Raw genomic sequence first — 23,938 nt, forward strand, 5'->3', positions numbered from 1 at the left:
GCAGAACATTGAAAGAGATATAAAAAAACTTGCAGAACATGAAAGAGATATAAAAAACTTGCAGAACATGAAAGAGATATAAAAAAACTTGCAGAACATGAAAGAGATATAAAAAAACTTGCAGAACATTGAAAGAGATATAAAAAAACTTGCAGAACATGAAAGAGATATAAAAAAAACTTGCAGAACATGAAAGAGATATAAAAAAACTTGCAGAACATGAAAGAGATATAAAAAAAACTTGCAGAACATGAAAGAGATGTAAAAAAAACTTGCAGAACATGAAAGAGATATAAAAAAACTTGCAGAACATGAAAGAGATATAAAAAAAACTGGCAGAACATGAAAGAGATATAAAAAATAGCAATACTCTGAAAGCACATTTTGCCCATATTTCACACCAAAACCACTCTTTTAGTTTCATAAAAACCAAAACAGTTAAACTTGCTCATGATAAAGCCCTATGAAGACTCCTTGAATCGGCACTAATTATGAATTCTGATACTATCACATTAATGGTTTTATAATTTATCCTCCATCTAAAACGAATGGGTTATCCAAGAGCATAACATAGATTTGAAACTCTTTAGTTTCGTTTCCACACTTTTTCACATAGAAATGCAATCATCAAAAGAAATATGGTTAAAATTAAACTTAGAAAAGTAAAAGGACAAGATGTTATATACCTTTTCATGCCAGTATTTTTCTATGTAATCCATTATTTTTCCAGGCTTTGCTTTGTAATAATATTTTCTTTTTTCTATTCAAAATAATCTTATATTACCAGTACAAATTGTTACTCTACACTGATGATTGCCTAGTGTGTGTAAGTCTAAATTAATAATTACTATTATATATGATGATGATGATTGCAACGTTTTGTGTCAGAGGATTGCTCCTCACTCAGACACTTAAAGTCCATGAGCCCAAAAATATAATCCATTGCCACAGGACCATTTAGGGAGTATCTATAAACAGATGATTTCATAGAGTCTTACTTTTGTACGAGAGCAAAGTCTCTCTATTCATATGTACATATATATGTATATATATATATATATATATATATATATATATATATATATATATATATATATTCATATGTATGTATATATATATATATGTATATTGATATGTATATATATTGATATGTATCATTCAACCACGGTAGTGGTTGAATACATGCTTAAGTCCGAAATTGAATGAATCGAGACACATTCAAACCCCCACCACTAATTCCGTTCGCAACCGAATTTCAAACAGGTTATATAGTTGGATAGAACACCTCATTAGCTACATTTTGAAAAAAAACATTTCGACAATTGGTTCAGTAGAAAAAAAGTTACAACAAAATATGTGGGTTCACAAACAGGAGAGTAAGTACATAAGTGACTAACGCTTTTTTTTTATTTTGCATAACTTTTTTTTGTATATAAATATTTTTTACTGCGATTTTGCCAGTATGACATGTTAGCGTAACGGGTAGAGTACCGGGGGTTGGTGGAAAGATTTTAGGTTCAATCCCGTGTATCGTTTTTTAATATTTAAAAAACCGAACTTTAAAAGAGGATGCAGCATACAGTTCCATAGTAAAGGTGATAAAATCCCACTTTGGGGGTTTCATTTAACTACTTCCCTTTTAACAGTTGCCCTCAGTAGTTCTACTTGAACTGTTCTGTGCCTCACCATATACTCAATCCATCGGATGAGTACTGGTGGCACATTGAGTTCTCGTAGCAACTTGAACATACTACTGAAGGGTATGTTGTCAAAAGCTCCAACAATATCTAAAAAGACACCGAGTGCCATCTTCTTTTTTGTTAGTTTACGCTCTATACAGATCACGAATTCATAAACCGCAGTCTCGGTAGAGACCCTGGCTCGGAACTACTGTGATTGAATGATAAATATTGCATTAATGTGTGTTTGAGAGCTAAGTTTTTTTGACAATCATTAATAAATATTATAAATTTATATACAATTTTTATACAATAGCAATGCCTGGAAAAATCATGGATTATATGGAAAAATGCGCGCATGAAAAGTAATATTCTTAAGATTTTATTAACCTGGAAAAGTAAAGGACAAGAAATTCAACCTGGAAAAGTAAAGAACAAGATATTCTAGTAAAGTAAAAAAATAAAGAATTTTTTAGACTTAAAATATTGCAGCTAAAAAATGAATTAAATGATCCTAATTATGATATAATAAAATTATTAATTTTTATGTAAATTATAAAATTATTAATTCCATCTACTAACTAACTAATTAATGAATTAATTTTATTCAAACAATTTTCACTACATAAATATATGCAAATAATAGAGGGGAAATAAGTTCAATCCAGCGACTGACACCCTTTCTAACTCAACAATAAACAACAACATATGCAAATAATAAATAAAGTATTTATCAATATTCAAATTTTATTTTTAGCTGCAATATTTTAAGTCTAAAAAATTCTTATTTTTTACTTTACTAGAATATCTTGTTCTTTACTTTTCCAGGTTGAATTTCTTGTCCTTTACTTTTCCAGGTTTAATAAAATCTTAAGAATATTACTTTTCATGCGTGCATTTTTCCATATAATATATATATGTATATATATATATTAATATGTATATGTGTATATATGTTTATGTATATATGTGTATATATGTTTATATATATATATGCGTATATATATGTTCATATGCATATATATATTCATATATATATGTATATATATATTCATATGTATATATATATTCATATGCATATATATTCATATGTATATATATATTCATATGCATATATATTCATATGTATATATATATTCATATGCATATATATATATTCATATGTATATATATGCATATATGTATATTCATATGTATATATATGCATATATGTATATTCATATGTATATATATGCATATATATATATTCATATGTATATATATGTATATATATATATTCATATGTATATATATGTATATATATATATTCATATGTATATATATGTATATATATATATTCATATGCATATATATATATTCATATGTATATATATGTATATATATATTCATATGTATATATATGTATATATATATTCATATGTATATATATGTATATATATATTCATATGTATATATATGTATATATATATTCATATGTATATATATATATATATATTCATATGTATATATATGTATATATATATTCATATGTATATATATGTATATATATATTCATATGTATATATATATATGTATATATATATTCATATGTATATATATGTATATATATATATTCATATGTATATATATATGTATATATATATTCATATGTATATATATATGTATATATATTCATATGTATATATATATGTATATATATTCATATGTATATATATATGTATATATATATTCATATGTATATATATATATTCATATGTATATGCATATATATATATTCATATGTATATATATGCATATATATATATATTCATGTGTATATATATATATGTATATATATATATTCATATATATATATATATTCATATGTATATATATGTATATATATATTCATATATATATATATTCATATGTATATATATGTATATATATATTCATATATATATATATTCATATGTATATATATGTATATATATATATTCATATATATATATTCATATGTATATATATGTATATATATATATTCATATGTATATATATGTATATATATATATTCATATATATATATATGTATGTATATATATGTATATATATATATTCATATATATATATATATGTATGTATATATATGTATATATATATATTCATATATATATATATGTATGTATATATATGTATATATATATATTCATATATATATATATGTATGTATATATATGTATATATATATATTCATATATATATATATTCATATATATATATATTCATATGTATATATATGTATATATATATATATTCATATATATATATATTCATATGTATATATATGTATATATATATTCATATATATATATTCATATGCATATATATGTATATATATATATTCATATATATATATATTCATATGTATATATATGTATATATATATATTCATATATATATATATATATTCATATGTATATATATGTATATATATATATATTCATGTGTATATATTCATATGTATATATATGTATATATATATTCATATGCATATATGTATTCATATGTATATATATGTATATATATATTCATATGCATATATATATTCATATATAACAAGTTAACAATTGACATTTTTTGTCTTGCACAAAAAACGTACATAAATATTTTTAAAAAAAAGGTTTTTGAAATAATTAATTTATTTATTTATTGTCTAACTAAGATTTAGGATGATTTTCTAAGAGAATATGCAAAAATATTATAATATAAGTACGTGGATTTCAAATAATTCCACTTATTCATATAGGTAACCATATATTTCGCGTCAAACTAGAGTCTATATCGACACTGTTTGCGTTTGATAAGAAGAAAACTATGGAAGACCAAACAGGCCAAAAAAACTTATTTTTCAGTGACGAAAATTTCAATGTATTATTAAGCTGAGGCTGGCCAGTACCAGATGGGTGACCATTTGTATGAGTTTGGTTTTTAATGTGTATGTGTGTGGGGGCCAGGCTCCCCAAAATGGGGGGAGGGGCAATTTAAAGCAGAATAAAAAAAAATTATTTCAGCATGTTTGGTCCACCGTAGTCGAAAGGCGGCAAACGTTTTCAAACGGGATCGAAAAAAATGATGCTATTTTTAACACAAAGGGCACAATATTTATCGAATTTTTTTTTTGTATCGATTATTCAAAGCATGCCCTGTTTAATAATGGTCATGCATTATTCGGCTCGCTAAAAAAAAATTGTTAATTTATTTATCAAAAATTTTAAAATGGCTTTTTTCGTATAAATCTTTAAAAAAAATTTTTTTTGTTTTGCTTAACTTAAATTAATTATTTTACTTAACATATTCACCGAATTTCACACTTCAAAACTCAAAAGCGGGATAATTAAACACAATCGAAGTTCTGATATTCAGACGTCAAAATAAGGTATGCAAACAATTTTTTTTTTTTTTCTTAATCTATAATTCTGTCCCTTACAACAACACAATATCTTGTGTTCAGTTTCAGATGATTATTTTAAGCATATTTGTTCCCACTTCAAAACAAGGGGGGGGGGGTTGTAAGCAAAAAAATATATATATAAATATCGTTTATGAAAAATAAGTACACTGTTATAACGTTCATTCTTCTCCTAATAATCGCTGAAAATTTTGTATTGATCGGATAATTACCTGATTTTTGGTAGATTTTTAAAAAGATGGTCCGTCAAAAAGTACTAACCTGCCCCCCCAGTTTTGGCGGTGCCTAGTATATATATATGTATGTATATATGTATATATATTTATATATGTATATATATGTATGTAGATATGTATATATATTTATGTAGATATGTATATATATTTATATGTATATTAGTCGCGCAAGTAACTGCGCGACAAACAAAATGTTACTTAGAGACTACTATTCCGTAATCCAGCGTAGGGTACCGGTGGAAAAAATAAAAAATTAATTTACTTGAGACATACTTATTAAACATTTTCTGAAATAGTACAATAATTACCTTGACATTCTTCTGTTTAGTTTAAGATATCATTTTCAGATATTTTGATACTAATACCGGGACAAGATCAAAGTGTAGTATCTGTTCTTCAGATGCTGCACTTCTATTTCTTGTTCTCTTTCGGTGGAGGAGAAATCCTTCACGACTGAGACAATTTTTATTTTTGTACCTTTTTCTCCACGTTAAAAAACGACCCTGGTGTCTATCTCTGTCCCGTGGGGAGGCATAATACCGTTATTATTTGAATATAATTGCCGGATTTTAGTTTCATATAAGTTTTCCACTACAACGTAAACAAATCCACTATTCGTACTACCATAACAACAGCGACAGAGAGAGAGACAGACAGACAGACAGACAGAGAGGGGGGGCTACTGTTCAGTATTTGTGTAAAATATTACATAACTGATTTTTTTCCCTATTTTTGATTATCCGTTACATTCCTACCATTGCTAAATTAATTTAGTTTAAATCCCGCATTTCCATCCATGCTCACCAGCACCACCGCCCACCGAAAATTACCGACTATTACCGAATGAGCAGACGTGAAATTGTAACAAACACACATCCGTAAAGTTGTTTATGTCTGCGTTGCCGAGCTCCTTACATGTAACATTTTCTTGCATTATTTACAACACGTAAGCGTACTATTTTTTTTGTTTGTTTGTTTACAAATACTGTGTCAATAAAATTCTTACTTTCTTTTATATTTATGCGTAATTGGTTAAACTTTGTTTATACAAATTCCTGGGACTTACGTAGGACCCCCCCCTCCCCGGAGTAAATGTGGTATTGCGGTGATTTTGTGGCCTGTCAAGAATATATTATGAATATATTATTATCATTTTTAATTTTGTAACTGGCTGTAACGTTTTCTGGCATTATTTACAACTTGTTGTAAATAATGCAAGAATATGTTACAGCCATTTTTTGTCTTTCGGTATTTCTTATAGTTTCTTCGCAAGTTTGTCGGCGCTCAACGTAATGTCCCAACCTCATTATTAAGAAAATAATAGCGTGTTACAATTAGTGCATGAGCACCAACATTTTTACTATAAGGGACTTACGTAGGACCCCCCCCCCCGGAGTAAATGTGGTATTGCGGTGATTTTGTGGCCTGTCAAGAATATATTATGAATATATTATTATCATTTTTAATTTTGTAACTGGCTGTAACGTTTTCTGGCATTATTTACTATTATGAAAACAGCAAAAATGCCAAAAATAACAGTTGCTGAACTGAAAAAAAGATTGACAAATAATGATAAGCAACTGGAAGGCAATTTGTCAATGATGATGGCAAATATGCGAGGATCTAAGGAATTTTGGGCTCGAAAATACACGGATTTGCAAGCTTTTGATGAGTGTTATGGAGTACCCACTTTCTTTTTGACACTGTCTTGCAATGAATATATCTTCAAAGATTTGCACGAATTTCTTGAAAAGTTGAATAATACAACTAAAAAATTTGGACAAATAAATAATGATGATATTGTGGCAGTCAGTGAACATTTTTATCATAGATTCACATCATTTTTGAAGATTGTCATACTTGACAAAAACGGCCCTCTGACTGAAGTTGCCCATTATTTTTGGTGATTAGAGTATCAAAACAGAGGCATTCCTCATGTACACATGAAAGTGTACTGCAAAGATGCTCCTATTTTTGATGAGACTGACAAAGATTCACACAAAATAGTCCAAACTTTCATTGAATCTATTATTACTTGTCAACTTCCCAACCATTTTAAATCACCTAAATTAGCCTATTTGGTGAATAAAGTGCAAAGACACACTTGTGGTGGATCATGTTACCGTAAAAAATTTGTCAGAAATAAATTTTACACAATTTGTCGCTATGGATTTCCTAAATCTGCTGGAAATTTCAAATTTAACACAATTGAAGAAAGTGTTAGGTCACATAAATGTGACAAAAAAATTTAAAAATTGTATAATTTGAATAGAAGCTCACAAGAGCAGTACATTAATGCTTACAACCCAGCTATTTTGATGATGTGGGAGTCTAATATTGACTTGCAGTACATTTCTGACAATTCAATGATTCTGAACCATTACATCACCAGCTATCAGACTAAATATGAAACATCTGAGACTGAAGGTGTGTGGTCATTGGACCAATCAAAATCATTTTATGGTAAATGCAAAAGCGCTGGTCTTTATACATTGTCCAAAAGAGATTCAGGAGCTTATGAAGTTGCTGATAAGCTGTTGGGACATCACTTGTTTGGAGCTTCTGCAACTGTAATGTGGGTCGGTGCTGATATATCTGAATATAGAACCTGCAGATTTTTGCCACAAGAAGAATTGGATCAAATGCAGCCTGATTCTACAGATTTGTATTATGGCAATATGGTTGAAACATGGTACCCGAATAGACCTGATTCTATGGAAAATAAAAGTTTGTACTATGTTGCGAGAAACTATGAAAGAACAATGAATGCTTCCACAAATGATGATGAGAAAGTTTCATTGAAGCTGCGAAATAATCATGGCTTTTTAAAAAAAGTGAAAGAAAAAGCTATAAAGATGCCAAATGTGAGATTGACTTCTGAAACAAAAGAACGATATTATCACAATTTGTTGATGCTGTTCAAACCTTGGCGCCAAGAAGAAATTGATTTACTTGATGGCTGTAAATCATATGAGCAATCATTTCATCAAAATGCTCCATATTTGTCTGAAATGACAAATTATGAAAGTATTAAGAAAAAAAATTAAAGATGCTATTGAAATAAGCAAAAAAATAGAGCAAAAATCTAAAAATTATGAAAATGAAAATAACGCTGATGATGATCAAATTGATTGCGATCCTAATATGGCTAAAGAGGCAGATAAAAATGAAGCTGATTTAAATATGCCTCAAATCAGACATGTCACTGAAGCTCAAGTTTTAGAAAATGAGCAAAAATTGAATTTCATTCAAAAAGAAATATATAATGAAATTATTTCCAAACTTGAGCAACAAAATCTTCATTGGAATGAGGAAAACCCTATTCACAGGTGCAATTGTGACGATTGTCCACAAATTCTCAAATTTATTAGTGGTTTTGGGGGTGTGGGCAAATCTTTTCTGATCAATGCACTGGCAGATAAAATTACTCTCACATATCCTGCCATCAATGGACCCAGTGTAGTTATTTGTGCTCTTATTGGTGTCAGTGCTTACATTTTGAAAGGATCTACATGCCATAGAGTCTTTCAACTAAATGTGCAGCATGGTTCTACACCTAAATATGAACCATTATCAAAGGATAAAATAAAAAGTTTGAGAACCATGCTTGGATATGTGAGATTATTCATTATTGATGAAATAAGCATGGTTAGTCACTTGTAATTAGCATTTATTCACCAACGTTTGCAAGATGTTTTTGGTGATATTAGGAAACAAGTGTATCCATTTGCAAACATGTCAATTGTTGCATTTGGTGATTTATTCCAGCTTCCACCTGTTAATGAAAAACCTGTATTTTCCAAAATATCTATTCAAGATGCTAGAAAATCAAATTTGGGAATTGCTGGTATAAATTTGTGGTCATATTTCGATTATGATGAATTGACCATAAATATGCGACAAAAAGATGATAATGAAAACTTTGTTAATATTCTTAACAGAATTAGACTTGGGTCACCAACTGATCAGGATATTGAGATCTTGAAAAGGCATCGAATCAATCCTAAACAAAAAGCAAATATTGATCAAGTTACTGATCTTTTGCAAAATTTGCAAAAGAAAATGCATATTATTTGCATTGTACCCACAAATGAATCTGCTGAGGAAGTGAATTATAAAATGTTGAAAAAAAATAATATTCATATCATTGAAATTTCAGCAACTGATTCCAACTTAAGACAAAAAACCGTAACAAAAAAAAATCAAAACAGACACCAAAAACTTCTAAAGTTAAAAAGATTTCTGACACAGCTGGACTTGAAAACTGTGCTTAAAATTGGAATTGGTGCTAGATGCATGTTGCGTCAAAATATTGATATTGAAAAAGGACTTTGCAATGGTACAATGGGTACAGTCACTGAAATACAAATGAAAGATGGCAAAGTTGTTGCTGTGACTGTAAAATTTGATCATATGGATCATGCAGTCAATGTTGAATTTGTGCAAGCTGACTATGAACTTTCTCGTGGCCTCTTTGTGACTAGATCTCAAATACCTTTGTCACTCAGCTATGCTTTAACTGTCCACAAAACCCAAGGTATTTCAGTCGATGGTATCATTGTTGACTTGGGATCTGATGTCTTTTCAGATGGAATGGCCTATGTAGCTTTGTCACGTGCTAGAAAGCTGTGCAATGTCTATTTGATTGACCTTGACCCTCATAAATTGACCATGTGTAACAAAAGTGCATGGACTGAATATAATAGATTGAGGGCCAAAAGAGACAGGGTTGATTTGCCACCGCTTCCTCCTTGTTCTGTTAAGCCTCAAAGTTTGGGCTGTAACTGTAACTCTGCAGGCGAACAATAGCACTGTTATGAATGATAACTAAACTGGAGACAAGATTTCTGCTTCAAGAGATAAATGTACTATAAAATTTTAACCGGAAAATTATTTTACTGAAAACTATTGATCAATATTACACTCTAAAAAGGAAGATACTAGAGTTAAAAAAACAACAATTTTATTTACACTCAAGCAATTCAAAATTTATCTCAAAACTGACTCTTCAATTCGCAAATATTGTCAACAAAATACTGAGCATTTGGAAAAAGCCACTAGAATGTTTTCTACTGCAATGGAATATGTGTGTGTTCAAACAAATAGATTTTTATTTTAAAATTACGATCCTCAATGAATTAATTCCGAAATTATATATTTCAATAAATTTTTTTTGCAGAAATTTCATTGTAAAACCAGATATTCTTCACTTTTACGAAAGTCGATTTGGGCATTTTACTTGCATTATTTAGAATAATAACAAGTGAAATATTATCAGTGACACCAATATTTCATATAATTTTAATTTTCATTCCAAAATGTCGTCCATCAATATTGGCATTTCTTTTGAAAAATATAAAAGAAACAAATAATTGAGAAAAATCAGACCATATATCCAATCGAAATAGCAAAAAGTTGAGTGCTAACCTCCCAATCAGCGTGGTATGGGGCTATAACTGTATCCCTGCAGGCGAACGATAGCACTTTTATGAATCGCTTAAATTCAGAATTTTAAAAAAATTTCTGTAAATTTTGTATTATGTAATACTTTTCCTGTGATCATTAGCATGTTCTACTAATTAATAAATATAATTCTATTATTTTTATTGTTGCTTATGTTGTTGATGAATAGAATTTTAAAAAGTTAGGTATTTTCTTGAAAAAGGATTTCGGCCTCAACAGAAAGATGTTCAACAAAATGTTTAACCATAAAATTTACCAAAAACTATTGATATTAAACTATAAAAAGAAAGATACTAGAATTTAAGCAAAAAATATTTTATTTCAACTCAATCAGATGTGCCTTATGCACTAATAAAAATGCAATTCACCATATACATAAGATATATATAAGATATATATATATCTTATATATATATAATATATACATGTTATTTATATATATATATATAAAATATATATCGTATATATATCTATATATAATATATATATCTCATATATATATATATATATATATAATATATATCTTTTGTATATATAATATATATATATCTTATATATTATATATATATATATCTTATATATATCTCATGTATATATATATAGCTTGTATATTATATATATATCTTATATATATCTTATGTATATTATATATATATATCTTATATTATATAATATATCTTATATATAGATATCTTATATATATAATATATATCTTATATATATCTGTTATATATATAAATTATATATATATATATCTAATATATATCTAATATATCTACATATATATATATATATCTATATAACATATATAATATATGGATATATAATATATATCTAATATGTATATATAATATATACATATATATCTTATATATATATATAATATGATCATTGCAACGTGTTGTCAGACGAGTGCCACTCTCTCAGATACTTAATATATTCCATGAGCCCAAAAATGTCTTCCATCTCCACGGGACCATTTTAATTGAAAAATGCCTGAGGGAGTAACTGTACACAGATGATGTTACACAGTCTTAGCTTTGTACAACAGCTAAGTCTCTCTTTCGGTTTAAAATGTTGAGATCCAGGAACAAGCAAGAGCAAGATAGCCAGCAACAAGTTAAATTGCAGACCAGCTTTATGCGAGTACTGGTCTCCCGCTTTCTGGTTTTTTAAATCCGAGATTGCTTCTCCTAGAAAGTTTGCCTTCACCAACGCACACATACATACACACAAACACACATGGTGCTAGTTGGCATTGACCCCGAAAAATGGTTCATTCGCCTTTTTAAAGGTCTTGTTTTTTATCCTTCAGGGAGACTAGCCGCCCTCCTCACCAAACAAGTCTGGTGGGGGAACCAGTTTAGTCGCCGGTTACCCGACCATGAGGCAGGTAGTACTGGGTTACATGGTACCAGTAGCATATAATATGACCTGATATCTATATATATACTAGCTGTACCCTGTCACGCATTGCAGTGGCTCAATTTGGTGTAATGGAAAAATTTAATAAAAAGAGAAAATACATGTTTCTTATATTAGTACAGCAATCCACTGCAAAAAGTGAAAAAGAAGGCGAAAATGAAAAAAAATTGTACTCTTGCAGAATTTGATCTGGATCCTCGGGAGTTTCTGTCAATCATTCATGGTTTGGACTTGACCAACAATCAGTGGATGAAGCCGAACGTAGCAAAAATGTTGAAACGCTAAATGTTTTTTTTTGTTGTTGTTGTTTTACAAAAATGTGAGTTAGTAATTAATATTTGGTTGATGGTGGGGGGAGGGGGGGGTTACTATACATAGATTCGAAAAAGTTGTCCAAAAACAAATAAATGAAAGCAAAGGTAAGTTACGTTTCTACCTAATTGGATAATTGTTTAGTGTTTTTATGTAATGTAAAATGTTTAATCGGCTCAAAAAACAGAAATGGTCGCGGACTCTGTTGAATACGTTAAGTTTGGGAAAGTAAGTTGAAAACTAAAAACTATACTAAATAGTGTCTGAAACTCACCGAATATATGTTACCATAACATAGGCTGGTATAATCGGTGGGTTTCTGACAGTATTTGGTATAGTTTTTTTAGTTTTAACTCACTTTCTCTAACTTAAAGTAATCAACAGTGACCACCACCATTTGTAGCTTTCAAATATCCCGATAAACACTGTTTTTCGAGCCGACTAAACGTTACATTAAATGAAAAGGGTTTGTATTACTAAACACAGATACAAAGAAGTTGTCAAAAAATAAATATATATAAATAAATGTTATCAAAGGCAAGAAAAGTAAATGTTCTACCTAACTGGATAAGATTTTAGAGTTTTTATCTAATGTATAATCGGTTCAAAAACATTCAATGTTTATCGGTATATCTGAAAAATACAAATGGCGGCAGACTGTATTGAACACATTAAGTTTGGGGAAATTTTGGGAAAATGAGTTTAAACTAAAAAACTATACAAAATACTGTTAAGAACTTACTCAATATATGTTACCATGACGTAGGCTGGCATATAATCGGTGGTTTTAAACTTTTGCTCGATACAGGTGACGACTGTTAAAAGTCCCTTTTAGTGATTACCTGGTTTGAAGATATTTGTAGAACTAAATGGCAAATCTGCTCCAAAAAATCCGGTATTATTTTACTTTAAGGCCCGTTTCACGTTCATATATAACAAAATATTTTATTGTAGATTTCGGTGTGCTAAGAACGAATCTGGAAACCGTTTCCGTAGCAAAAAGAAAGTTTTCATGATATTCATGAAATTACTTTTTCGAAAAGTGGATGATCACTTTTCAATGTAAATTTAACTTAGAATGAGCACCCACTTTCTGGCTACCTGAGATAGGGGCATTTTTCTGTGTTTCTTGACTAAAAAGTTTTTTGTTTGATTTCTTTTGCATGGTAATAACCCCTGAACTCTGGGACTATTTTCGATTTCACAGCCGTAGCCTTCGTTTACGCTATGCGTGAGCATAAACGAAAGCTGTTTAGCCAATAAACATGGAAAAAATCCCCCCTCTCTCAGGTGGCTAGAAAGTGGGTGCTCATTTTAAGTTAAATTTACATGGAAAAGTGATCGCCACTTTTTCGAAAAAGTCATTTCTTCATATCATAAAACTATTTTTTTGCGACGGAAACGGTTGCTAAAGCACACCCAAATCTACAAAAAAAAATTTTGTTATTTACGAACGTGAGACGCACGGCCATTAATGGAAAATTATATCAAAAATTCGGGGGAAAATAGTTTTTAATAAAAACAGCAAATGAATTCGATAGAAAAAAATGGATGCTATTTTTTTTTTCTTTTTTCTGTGTGTTTCTTGGCTAAAAAGTTTTTTGTTTGATTTCTTTTGCATGGTATTAACCCCTGAACTCTGGGAATATTTTCCATTTCACAGACGTAGCCTTTGTTTATGCTATGCGTGAGCATAAACGAAAACTGTTAAATATGCATTCACGTACCAAACTGTCTTGTCAAAAAGCCTTTAAGCCAATAAACACGAAAATAAATGCCCCTTTCTCAGGTGGCCAGAAAGTAGGTGCTCATTTTAAGTTAAATTTACATGGAAAAGTGATCACCCACTTTTCGAAAAAAAAATATATCTTCAGATCATGAAAACTATTTTGGTACTCCTTGAGCGTTGAGTTCCATGGCGACTCGCAGAATTATTTAATGGTCGTTCCCTTAGTACCCCCCCCCTAGTCAAGGCTAACGCATGCGCACGTAACATTTTTTATTTATTTACTTACGTGGTGGAGTTTCTATACTGATAGGTTTTTTGAAATTTTTTCACTAGATTATTATTGATTGAACACTAACCAGATTATGAAAAAAAATTGAAAAAAAAAAAAAATCATTTCAACATTTGAAAGGGGTACTCACTTTTTAGTTACCACGTTCTGGTAAATCGGTCACTCATTTTTTTTTTTTTTTCTTAATGCGGAAGTGTCTTCGGGAGATATAAAATGGTCGCATGTTGACGAAGCAATGTATCGGGAGGCGTACGGGATGAAAAATTATTGGTAAATTTTTAGATTAAGTCCACCTCCTCAATTTTCTTTTAAATGACAAATTGAAATGGTTTTCGACTATGCTGAATACGAAAATCGCATTGAAATTTTGCAGAAATAAGTAGTTATCAAGATATAAAAAGTTGTATTATGCATTGTAATCTTTGGCGGCCATCTTTTTCTACGTGTGTGTATTTGTTTATGGCGCGTGTGCACGTAAAAAGATGGCCGCCGAAGAATACAATGCATAATACAACTATTTATTTCCGCAAAATTTCAATGCGATTTGCGTGTTCAGCATACTCGTAAACCTATAAATGTCGTTATTGAAAGGAAAATTGTGGAGGTGGACCTAATCTAAAAAAATACCAAATTATTAAACATTTCTCCAGCATGTTAGTGAAATTTATAATACTTAAAAAAAAAAAAAAAAAAGTTTTGAAAAAAAAAACAAAATAACTCACCTTTCATAAAAACAATTAAAAAAAAAAAACACCCACAAACTGCTTTTTAACTAAATAAGTTAAAAAAAAAAAAAAATTTAAAAACTCGAAACTTTATTTTCATAAAAACAATAAAAAAAAATCATGTTCAATCTATTTTTTTTTCTTTGAAAAACAAATATATTTCTGACTTACAAATGCTGTAGAGGCACATATTATTTTTACTTTCTATGGTTTTGATATACCGCGTTTTTATTGCTTAAAAAATGGGTGACTGATTTATCAGAACGTTGTAACTAAAAAGTAAGCACCACTTTCAAATGTCGAAATAATGATTATAGAAATTAAGCATGGGAGTGATGGTTGTACAACGTCGCCTTTCGCACTTTTACAAACATTATTTACGTTAACTCTTTTCATAAATAATTTTCTTAAAAAAGTAACTAAACCATTTATTGATAATTTGTCACATGTACAAACATTTATTTATTTACGTAGGCTTTTCATGAATAAGAAAAGTTTTACTCTTTAAGAATAATAAAAGGAAAAAGTTACTGAACATTTATAAAAGGACTTACTTCTTTTCATGAAGGCCAGAGGAATAGTGGGCCGAAAAGTCGTGAAACAACTAATAAAGATGAGAATAATAGTCCGCAATAAATAAAAATGGTGCTAATGCAGAGAGCGATCCGCGCTATTTTTTAAATCATATTTCCACGTTTAATTAACGTTTTACGATATGTTTTTTTTTATTCAATTGTAAGGTTAAAGTACAGAATAGGTACAAAACATCCTCCCCTCCCCATGTTAAGAATGACTTTTTAAATAATAACATTATTTCAGCACGGATCACTCTCTGCATGAGTATCATAAAAATTAATACAAATAATACTAATCTCAATAAGTGAAAGGCTAATTTCTACCGGGAATAAAATGGCGATAATCTCACAGTTACGAAAAATATTTTTTATTTAATTTAATATTTTTATAATTCGCAATGTTAAATTATTTTAATAATATAAAAACATTCCTTGACATTAAAAATAGAATTTCTGAAAATTTCAATTAAATTGGTAACGTAGAAATATGGTTTTATTCGCTTTTAACGAACCAAAATTACATTTTATATACATAGATATATACTAGACTAACTGGGACCTGTTGGGTCAGTATGTTAGATTAGCTATGGAATTAATATATGAGCGTGACACTTCTGACGTAAAGAAAATAGTTTTTTTTGACATAACAGAAACATTTCTTTCTATGAAAGTATATTAAAATGAAAAAAGAATATAGATAGATATCTATGTGTCTTTTCTATTCATAGTTGTTTATTTTTGAAAAAAAAAGACTTACATCCATTGAATTATAAGTGGTTTGCCATACTTATAGGTAAATTTCCACTGAACAGATACCGTAATACTTCAAGTTAAATTCAAATTTTTTAAATGAAATTGTTAGTTGAAAATACAGAATAGTCAAAAACACTCTCCCCATGTTAAGAATGGCTTTTTAATAGGAAATTAAAATGTAACTTTTTTCATTCATTTTAAACAAACATTCATGACCCATTGGGTCAAATATTTAATTTGTGTTAATAATAAGGTCAATAAAACTAATTAACACAATGTAGAAATGAAAGATGTAAAAAAAAAATAAAAAATCAGAAAGTATTAACAATTGTTTATTTGGATAATTTAAACACGAAAAAAAAAAACAATTGGGACGCTGAAAACAGGCACAGTAAAATAATACGCTTTATTGTGTTGATTATTTATTTGTACACAAAATTTTCGGGGTTATTTATTATTATTATTATTATTATTATTATTATTATTATTATTTATGTTGGTAGTGTGGAAGAAAATTTATGAATGTTTTTTAAGAAAGGTGTATTAAAAATGGAGAATAAATTTTAAAAAAAAAAGGAAGAACGTGGGTAAATCGCCGTTGTAAAATGCTCTTATAGTTGTCAACGGGTCAAAGTTGATTTATTTGTAAGAAAATTGCGACAGTATAGTTGTAATACAGAATAGTTGCAAAACATCCCCACCCTTCCCATGTTAAATAATAATTTCTAAATAATAACGCTAATATTTCAGTCCACGGGTCAAATTCTGCAAAAGTAGCAATTTCTGTTTATTTGTTTACGCTGCTATGGGTTTATGTTTATGTACATATTATTGGAATTATTACGGAGTCACTGGTGTGGTGCCCTGTGATTGGATGAAAAACAACCAATCACGGGCTGCCATTCTAGTTTCTTCCCCAACCCCTATTTGCGCGGCTCCTTCGAACTTTCGGCCTCTTTGCGGTTGGGACCTGATTGCGAGTACATCCATTTCGCCAGCTCTCCGCCACCAGAAATACGGGACGCACGAGGAGTCCAAAGCCGTAATAGCAGCACAGACCAAGGCCGCACCTTTTCTCTTTCATACCAACTAACTTCAATGCCTAAGCTTAAAGAATAAATCTATTATACAGCCTACGTCATTAAATTATACTGTAGTTAATGTTGAGCCTCAACCGGTGATACCCTTTGGTAGATACTCAGATCTCAATAGATTACTTAACGTTACTACCAACATATTTAAGGTTAGAAATAAAATCAAACATGTAGACCTAGATCCCAGCAACTGTGCTAAAATTTATTTACTTAAGGTAATGCAACAACAAAGCTTTCCTACAGAATTTGCTTACCTGCAATCGCCTCAAGGTAAAGAAGTACCTGAATCAGTAAAAAATTAAATTTATTCTTAGATGAAAGTGGAATCATCAGAACTAAAGGTAGAATAGGTAAAATCACTACTTATGATTATGAAGTTATCAATCCTGTCTTATTGGCTAAGGATCATGATTTAACTGAACTTATCATCGTAGAATATCACAAAAGATGTAAACATCTGGGAATTCAATCAACCGTAACTAAAATCCGCCTTTCAGGGTTTTGGATACCCAAGGCGAGACAAGCCGTCTAAAAAGTACTTTCAAAGTGCATCTTGTGCAAAAAATTTAATAGCCTTGCGTTTAAGTATCCTAAGGTTACAAATCTTCCCAAACATCGTGTGAATCTCATTAAACCATTTTTACACACTGGGATTGACTATACGGGACATGTTTTCTCTTTCATACCAACTAAGGACACAGGAAAGATTTAATTGATAAACGGACACATCTGTGAGATAAGTTTCCCGCAAACCCAATTGTTTGCAATACCTTTCTTTTCCTTTTTGTAAATACAATTTTTTATAACATTTAACTCTGTGTTTGTTTTTCCTTTCTTCTTGACGTCGTCACATTACTTTGTTACCTCAAACGTTTGGGAAATCCCAATAATATGCAACCGGAAGTTGTAAACCAGATGTGTGGTTACAACACTCATTACAAGGTCATTTGAGTTTTATAATTATATAGATATACACACACACACACACATATATATATATATATATATATATATATATATATATATATATATATATATATATATATGACCTCCATCTTTGAGACACTTGATTTTTTACCAAGCCGATTTGTCTGACTTTTACTCCTGATCTGAATTGAAACATGTACATCAAATCTGAATTGAAACATGTACATCAAATCTGAATTGAAACATGTACATCAAATCTGAATCGAAACATGTATATTAAATGTGTGACTAAGATCATTGAAAAAATGGTTGGATTATTCTCATGTCTCAATTTTTATCTAGCTGCCAATGCAATTCTCTACCTTTATAAGAGCCAAGTACGTCCTAGAATGGTGTACTGTTGTACATCTAAGTAGGAACTGCCAGAAAAACTTATCCTGCACTGACAGAGTTTAAAATAGACTTTGTAGTCTAGTCGTTGATGCCCTTTTTTCTTCCTTACAACCCCTTTCTGAGCTCTAATCTATGATACCTCCTAACCAAACTTTCAAGAAAAACTTTTGACTTGCTGAAACCACTCTTAATATTTTGCCTCACTCTTCATCTGTGCCTTAACCTAAACATGGATTCCATGAACAAAGCTTTTTTCTTTAAACTGTGCGCCTGTGGAACTCTTCCATTTGCCTACTTTTCAGCTGCACGATTCTGCCTGTGTCTAATGGATTTTGGATACCCTTACTAGCAGAGGCATGGTATGAACTTAAGCTATGAGTTAAATGCTCATTTGACAGCGGCTTCACATGATAAAATTGGTGAAGGAATATGCACTGTACATGGATGTATCCTTGATTAAATCTAGCCAAAACAAAGTGGATCAATTGACAAGAGTGCCTCAAAGGTAACTTGATGCAATTAAGAAGAACACAGGCTGTGCAACCTGCTTGCACTGCATCCATGGGCTCAGTCTGGTTTCACGAAGTCAAGATTGTTCACAGACAAAGCAGTTATTCTGGCGTAAGATGGACACTCTACTTTGTGAAACAGATTGACTCTGGGGTTTCTAAGGCCACTGTGTAAACCATCATCAGAGAATGTGAAGAGTGTCAGTTGATCAATCTGTGATCAAAGGATTCTTTAAACATTAAACAAACATGCTATCGATTAGCAATAGATATTACCCATCGCAATGGGGTCCTCTGCCAAAAATTCTTATGTATAATCAGACTGCTTTTCAGAGCAACTTGTTTAAAACCTTCTCATATGAGAGAAGAAACGAACTTCGATTTTACAGTGAATAAACCCTCTCTGGTAATGCCATCATCGAGCAATGTCAGCAAGAATGTGATGTACTATATTTGAAGCAGTACACTGGTACAACGTCACACCAGAAGATGACATGTCATCTGCTACAGCATTTGTTAACATGGTCTATTGCTGTCATACACCAGCAGGTTGTCTTCATAATGAGTGACTGAGTGTGGGTACAAACTCGACGTGGATGATGTAACACAAAGTATGGAGGTGGATGTGTGACCATAATTACTAATAAACAGAACATATCAACAGAATGCCACAGCATGTGCCAGGTCTGCGGTCAATAGTGGGACGAGACCTGCTGATAGCTTGTTCTGACATGTCTTCAGTGAATGTGAGTGAAAGATTTTTGATGATTGGAGAGACCAGATGATTCAGACCAAAGAACCCAGCTTCCAATGACACTTTGAGTAACTTTACGACTACAAAGAAGTACATGGTATAAAAGAATGTTTCATGTGTGATCATAGGATCAGGGGTGGAGAGTGTAATAGCAATGCTTCAAACAATTTCACCTGAAAGAAACAAAAAATGTGCTCTGCTATCAGTGTAGGGGAAACCAGGAGAAAAACACAACATAAAAGGCGTGATGTGTTTTATAGAGGAGGACAAGATGAACCACGTAAAGTGGTGAGAATTACTGGACATAAAAGGAATTATCAAACTCTAAGAGAAAGGAGGCAGTATTTCACTCATGCTTGATCAGTAAGCTATAATTTTCAAAACTCTACAGAACATACCTATATTATGCCCACCAAAACCCTTTTAAATACTCCCCCCCCCAGAAAGTAGGTTTATTAATTAATATTTAATACCGTTTGTTAAAATTTAAAATAAATTGAAAGTATCTGAATTTTTGACTCGTTTGCATGAAACTAAATTAAACTAAGTAGAACCCACAATACTCACGATTCAATCTAGAATCTGTTTCATAATGATTTAATTAGTTTAGGGTAAGTTTTATACATAGAAACATCCTAACACATACACATACCTAACTTTAGATATACATGTCATAAATGAATAAGAGTAAAGTGATTCATCATAGGTTCGACATGAGCTAAATCATGAAAAAATGTCGGAAAAGTCTTTATTTGCTGGCATTTTTCTTAGTATTTGCCTTCTGAATAAAAATCAGTCTGACAAAATAAGATCGTTTTTAATCCGTAACAGGCATGTGCAGTTCGATTAAACTCTGGTATGCCAAACTGTGATGTATTGTTTTTTAATAAAATACTTTTGTGAAAACCTTAAGTTTTGTCAGTAGAATGTTTCACCAACGTTGTTATATTCATCGATCTAGATGTGATTTTCAGAAATTGGAAGATTTTTAAAATTCCATTTTCTCAATTAGAATTTCTTTTTCGATCCAAAGTTTTCTCTTTCTCAAACAAATTTTTGACCTTTTTTAATTAGTTTGCAAAAACAATTTTGTATCACCGTTTGCAAAAACAATTTTGTATCAACGTTTGCAAAAACAATTTTGTATCAACGTTTGCAAAAACAATTTAATTTACTTTGCCCTTGGATCAGTTGTATTTTATTCACACTGTTTTTGTTTGATTTGTTTTCATTATAATATATTTGATCTAATTATATTTCTTTTGTAATTTTCCTGGATCTTTCTTATTCTTTTTAGTACCAAAGACCACTAGATGGACATATCCCAGGCCTGAAATGGGTCTTTTTAACGGTTGGCATATCAACTCTGATCTCCTTTTTCTTTGCGTTAATTTGTGCCAATTCCTGGAACAAATCGCAAGGTTTCATGGATGTCAGTGGCCAACCAATGGAGTGCTATGACATGACTCAACAGCCGATGATGTATAGATCACGTAACAGCATGTACTTGGCATCCCAGGGTGGGGATATGCCACTTCATGCTGAGGAAGAAGCTGATAACAACCAAAATGAGGACACATTGAAAGGTGTTCCAGAGATGCCCGAAGAAGAAGAAGCTGAGGCTCTAAGAATGGTAACTTAAAATTTTCATCATTTTCTCTTTAGAAATGGAATAGCCTTTTCTCATATTTTTTGCAACTTTTCAATCATTTGTACTTTTATTTTTTATTTGTACTTATTTTATTCAGCATGATTTCATTTTACAATCTGCATATTTTTAGGATAAAGGTAATTCATAGCAACAGAGAAAATGTTTATATATGCTTTTTCAGCATAAAAATTTTTTTCTCAATTTAATGCAAACATTTTCAAAGTTTTATTTTACTCAACTTGTTTAATGAATAGAATTCTTTTTATGGTTTTGTTTTCATGATCTAAGGACATGTATAATTGTGATGTCTAGATAAGGTTTGAGATTTTTAATGATTTACATTAAATTTTAATGGATATTCTTATCAATATTCAGTTACACATAACACATTATTATGGCCTTTTCTGTCTCCAGAGAAAAGAGAAACTTGAAAATCTGCTTGTGGCTAGAAGAGTTTACAGTGAGGTAAATTTTGCACAATATTTTTTTCTGAACTTGCATTGTTTAAGTCCAGTGTTAAGAGGAAATCTCAGCTGTTTAGAAGTAACTGTCAAGTAAACTTAGATACCGACAGTTAAATACTAAGAAGTTAACACATGAAATGAGCACTTTACCATGAATAAAATCCAATCAAATATGGACAAATATACTTTTCATATACAAATGGGATTGATAAGCATATGTTTACAATTCCTGCAAAAGATAACTAGGTTAGTTGAAAGCTGAAAAAATTTCAAGACATATATCATTAATTATAAACTTAATTTGACTTCCATAAATTTGTTAAAAGTTTGGAGATAATTTGAGCTACAGATGAAATAAACACAAAATATTTATATTATTTTATGTTTGACTATGTTTGGATGAACAGATGCTTTCTCACTACACAAAATTCCTTTCTCTCTGTTCTATATATATATATATATATATATATATATATATATATATATATATATATATATATATATATATATATAATCTATGAATTAGTTTTTTCAGAACCAGTCATTCTAGTATGTACTCTGAAACCGAGCAGCCTAATCATAAAAATGTGTACATATAAAGATTCAATAACTTTATAGATAGGGCTTTGAAAAATGAAAATATACTTATGGCAAGTAAGCTAGACACAATAGCATTTCTTTCCTTCCTAAAAGGTTAATTGCATGGATTTACAGTTTCAAATTGCTTTTATAGATAAGCATTGTCTACTTTAAGTGTTAATTACCTATTTATTTCCTTTGCCTCAGTGAGTATCACTTTCTTTGTTTGAAAGTGATTTTGTCACCTCTCACGTTTTAGTGAGTCTATATTTATCTTGTCATGAGGGAAATTTAGACACAAGGTCATTTTTTATGTAGGACAGATGACCAGTACCCTAAAATGGAGCACTTTGGATTAGATAAAGTTAATTGCCTCAGTAAACGATTTTACCTCTGCAAGCATAACAGATATTACACTTTAATTCTAACCACAAGGTTAAGAGGCAATTAAATTGGTCAAATAAACAAAAGATGTTTACTCTGATGCCTAAAAAGTTACAACATTTTGTTGTATGTTTCTTGGGAAGTATTGTCATCTTAGATTTCTTTTAAAATTATAATTTTAGCACTATATAGGACTTTGGTTTAATTTATTATTATTATTGGCTCACAAGGAGATTTCACACAGGTCTTCCTAGATCTTTCCCTGAAAACAGCCTGTGGTGTTCCCATGAAGCTGAGTGACAATAAGTCTCTCTAGGTTTCCAATACTCTCCACCTCTTTCGATAACATTTGCAAATAAATTTGCATTATAGCAACAGTTGCTTGCCATATATTTCTTGTTGGCAGCAGCTGGGATTTGAGTGACAATAAGCCTCCCCAAGGTCCCAGTTCTCTTCGCACTTATTCAGCTGAGGTCTGGTCAGTTCATCAGTCTTTCCTTCCTCCTTGTATCTGCTTGGTTATTTGGTCTCGCTCTTTTGAGGGGGGGG

General features: G+C 30.2%; 1 protein-coding gene across 8 annotated transcripts in view; it reads left to right on the forward strand.

Moving 5' to 3' along the window:
- LOC145297666 (uncharacterized) overlaps nt 1-23,938 on the forward strand; it is a 1,332,115-nt gene that overhangs the window by 168,442 nt on the left and 1,139,735 nt on the right. For all 8 annotated transcript variants that reach the window (XM_080143840.1, XM_080143841.1, XM_080143838.1 and 5 more), the window contains exon 5: nt 21,609-21,944. In XM_080143840.1, coding sequence (XP_079999966.1) covers nt 21,609-21,944 — 336 coding nt within the window. The remainder of the gene's footprint in view (nt 1-21,608; nt 21,945-23,938) is intronic.

Source organism: Euprymna scolopes, chromosome 18 (assembly GCF_053919585.1).
Source record: "Euprymna scolopes isolate OS-2025 chromosome 18, ASM5391958v1, whole genome shotgun sequence".
Lineage (NCBI taxonomy): Eukaryota > Metazoa > Mollusca > Cephalopoda > Sepiida > Sepiolidae > Euprymna > Euprymna scolopes.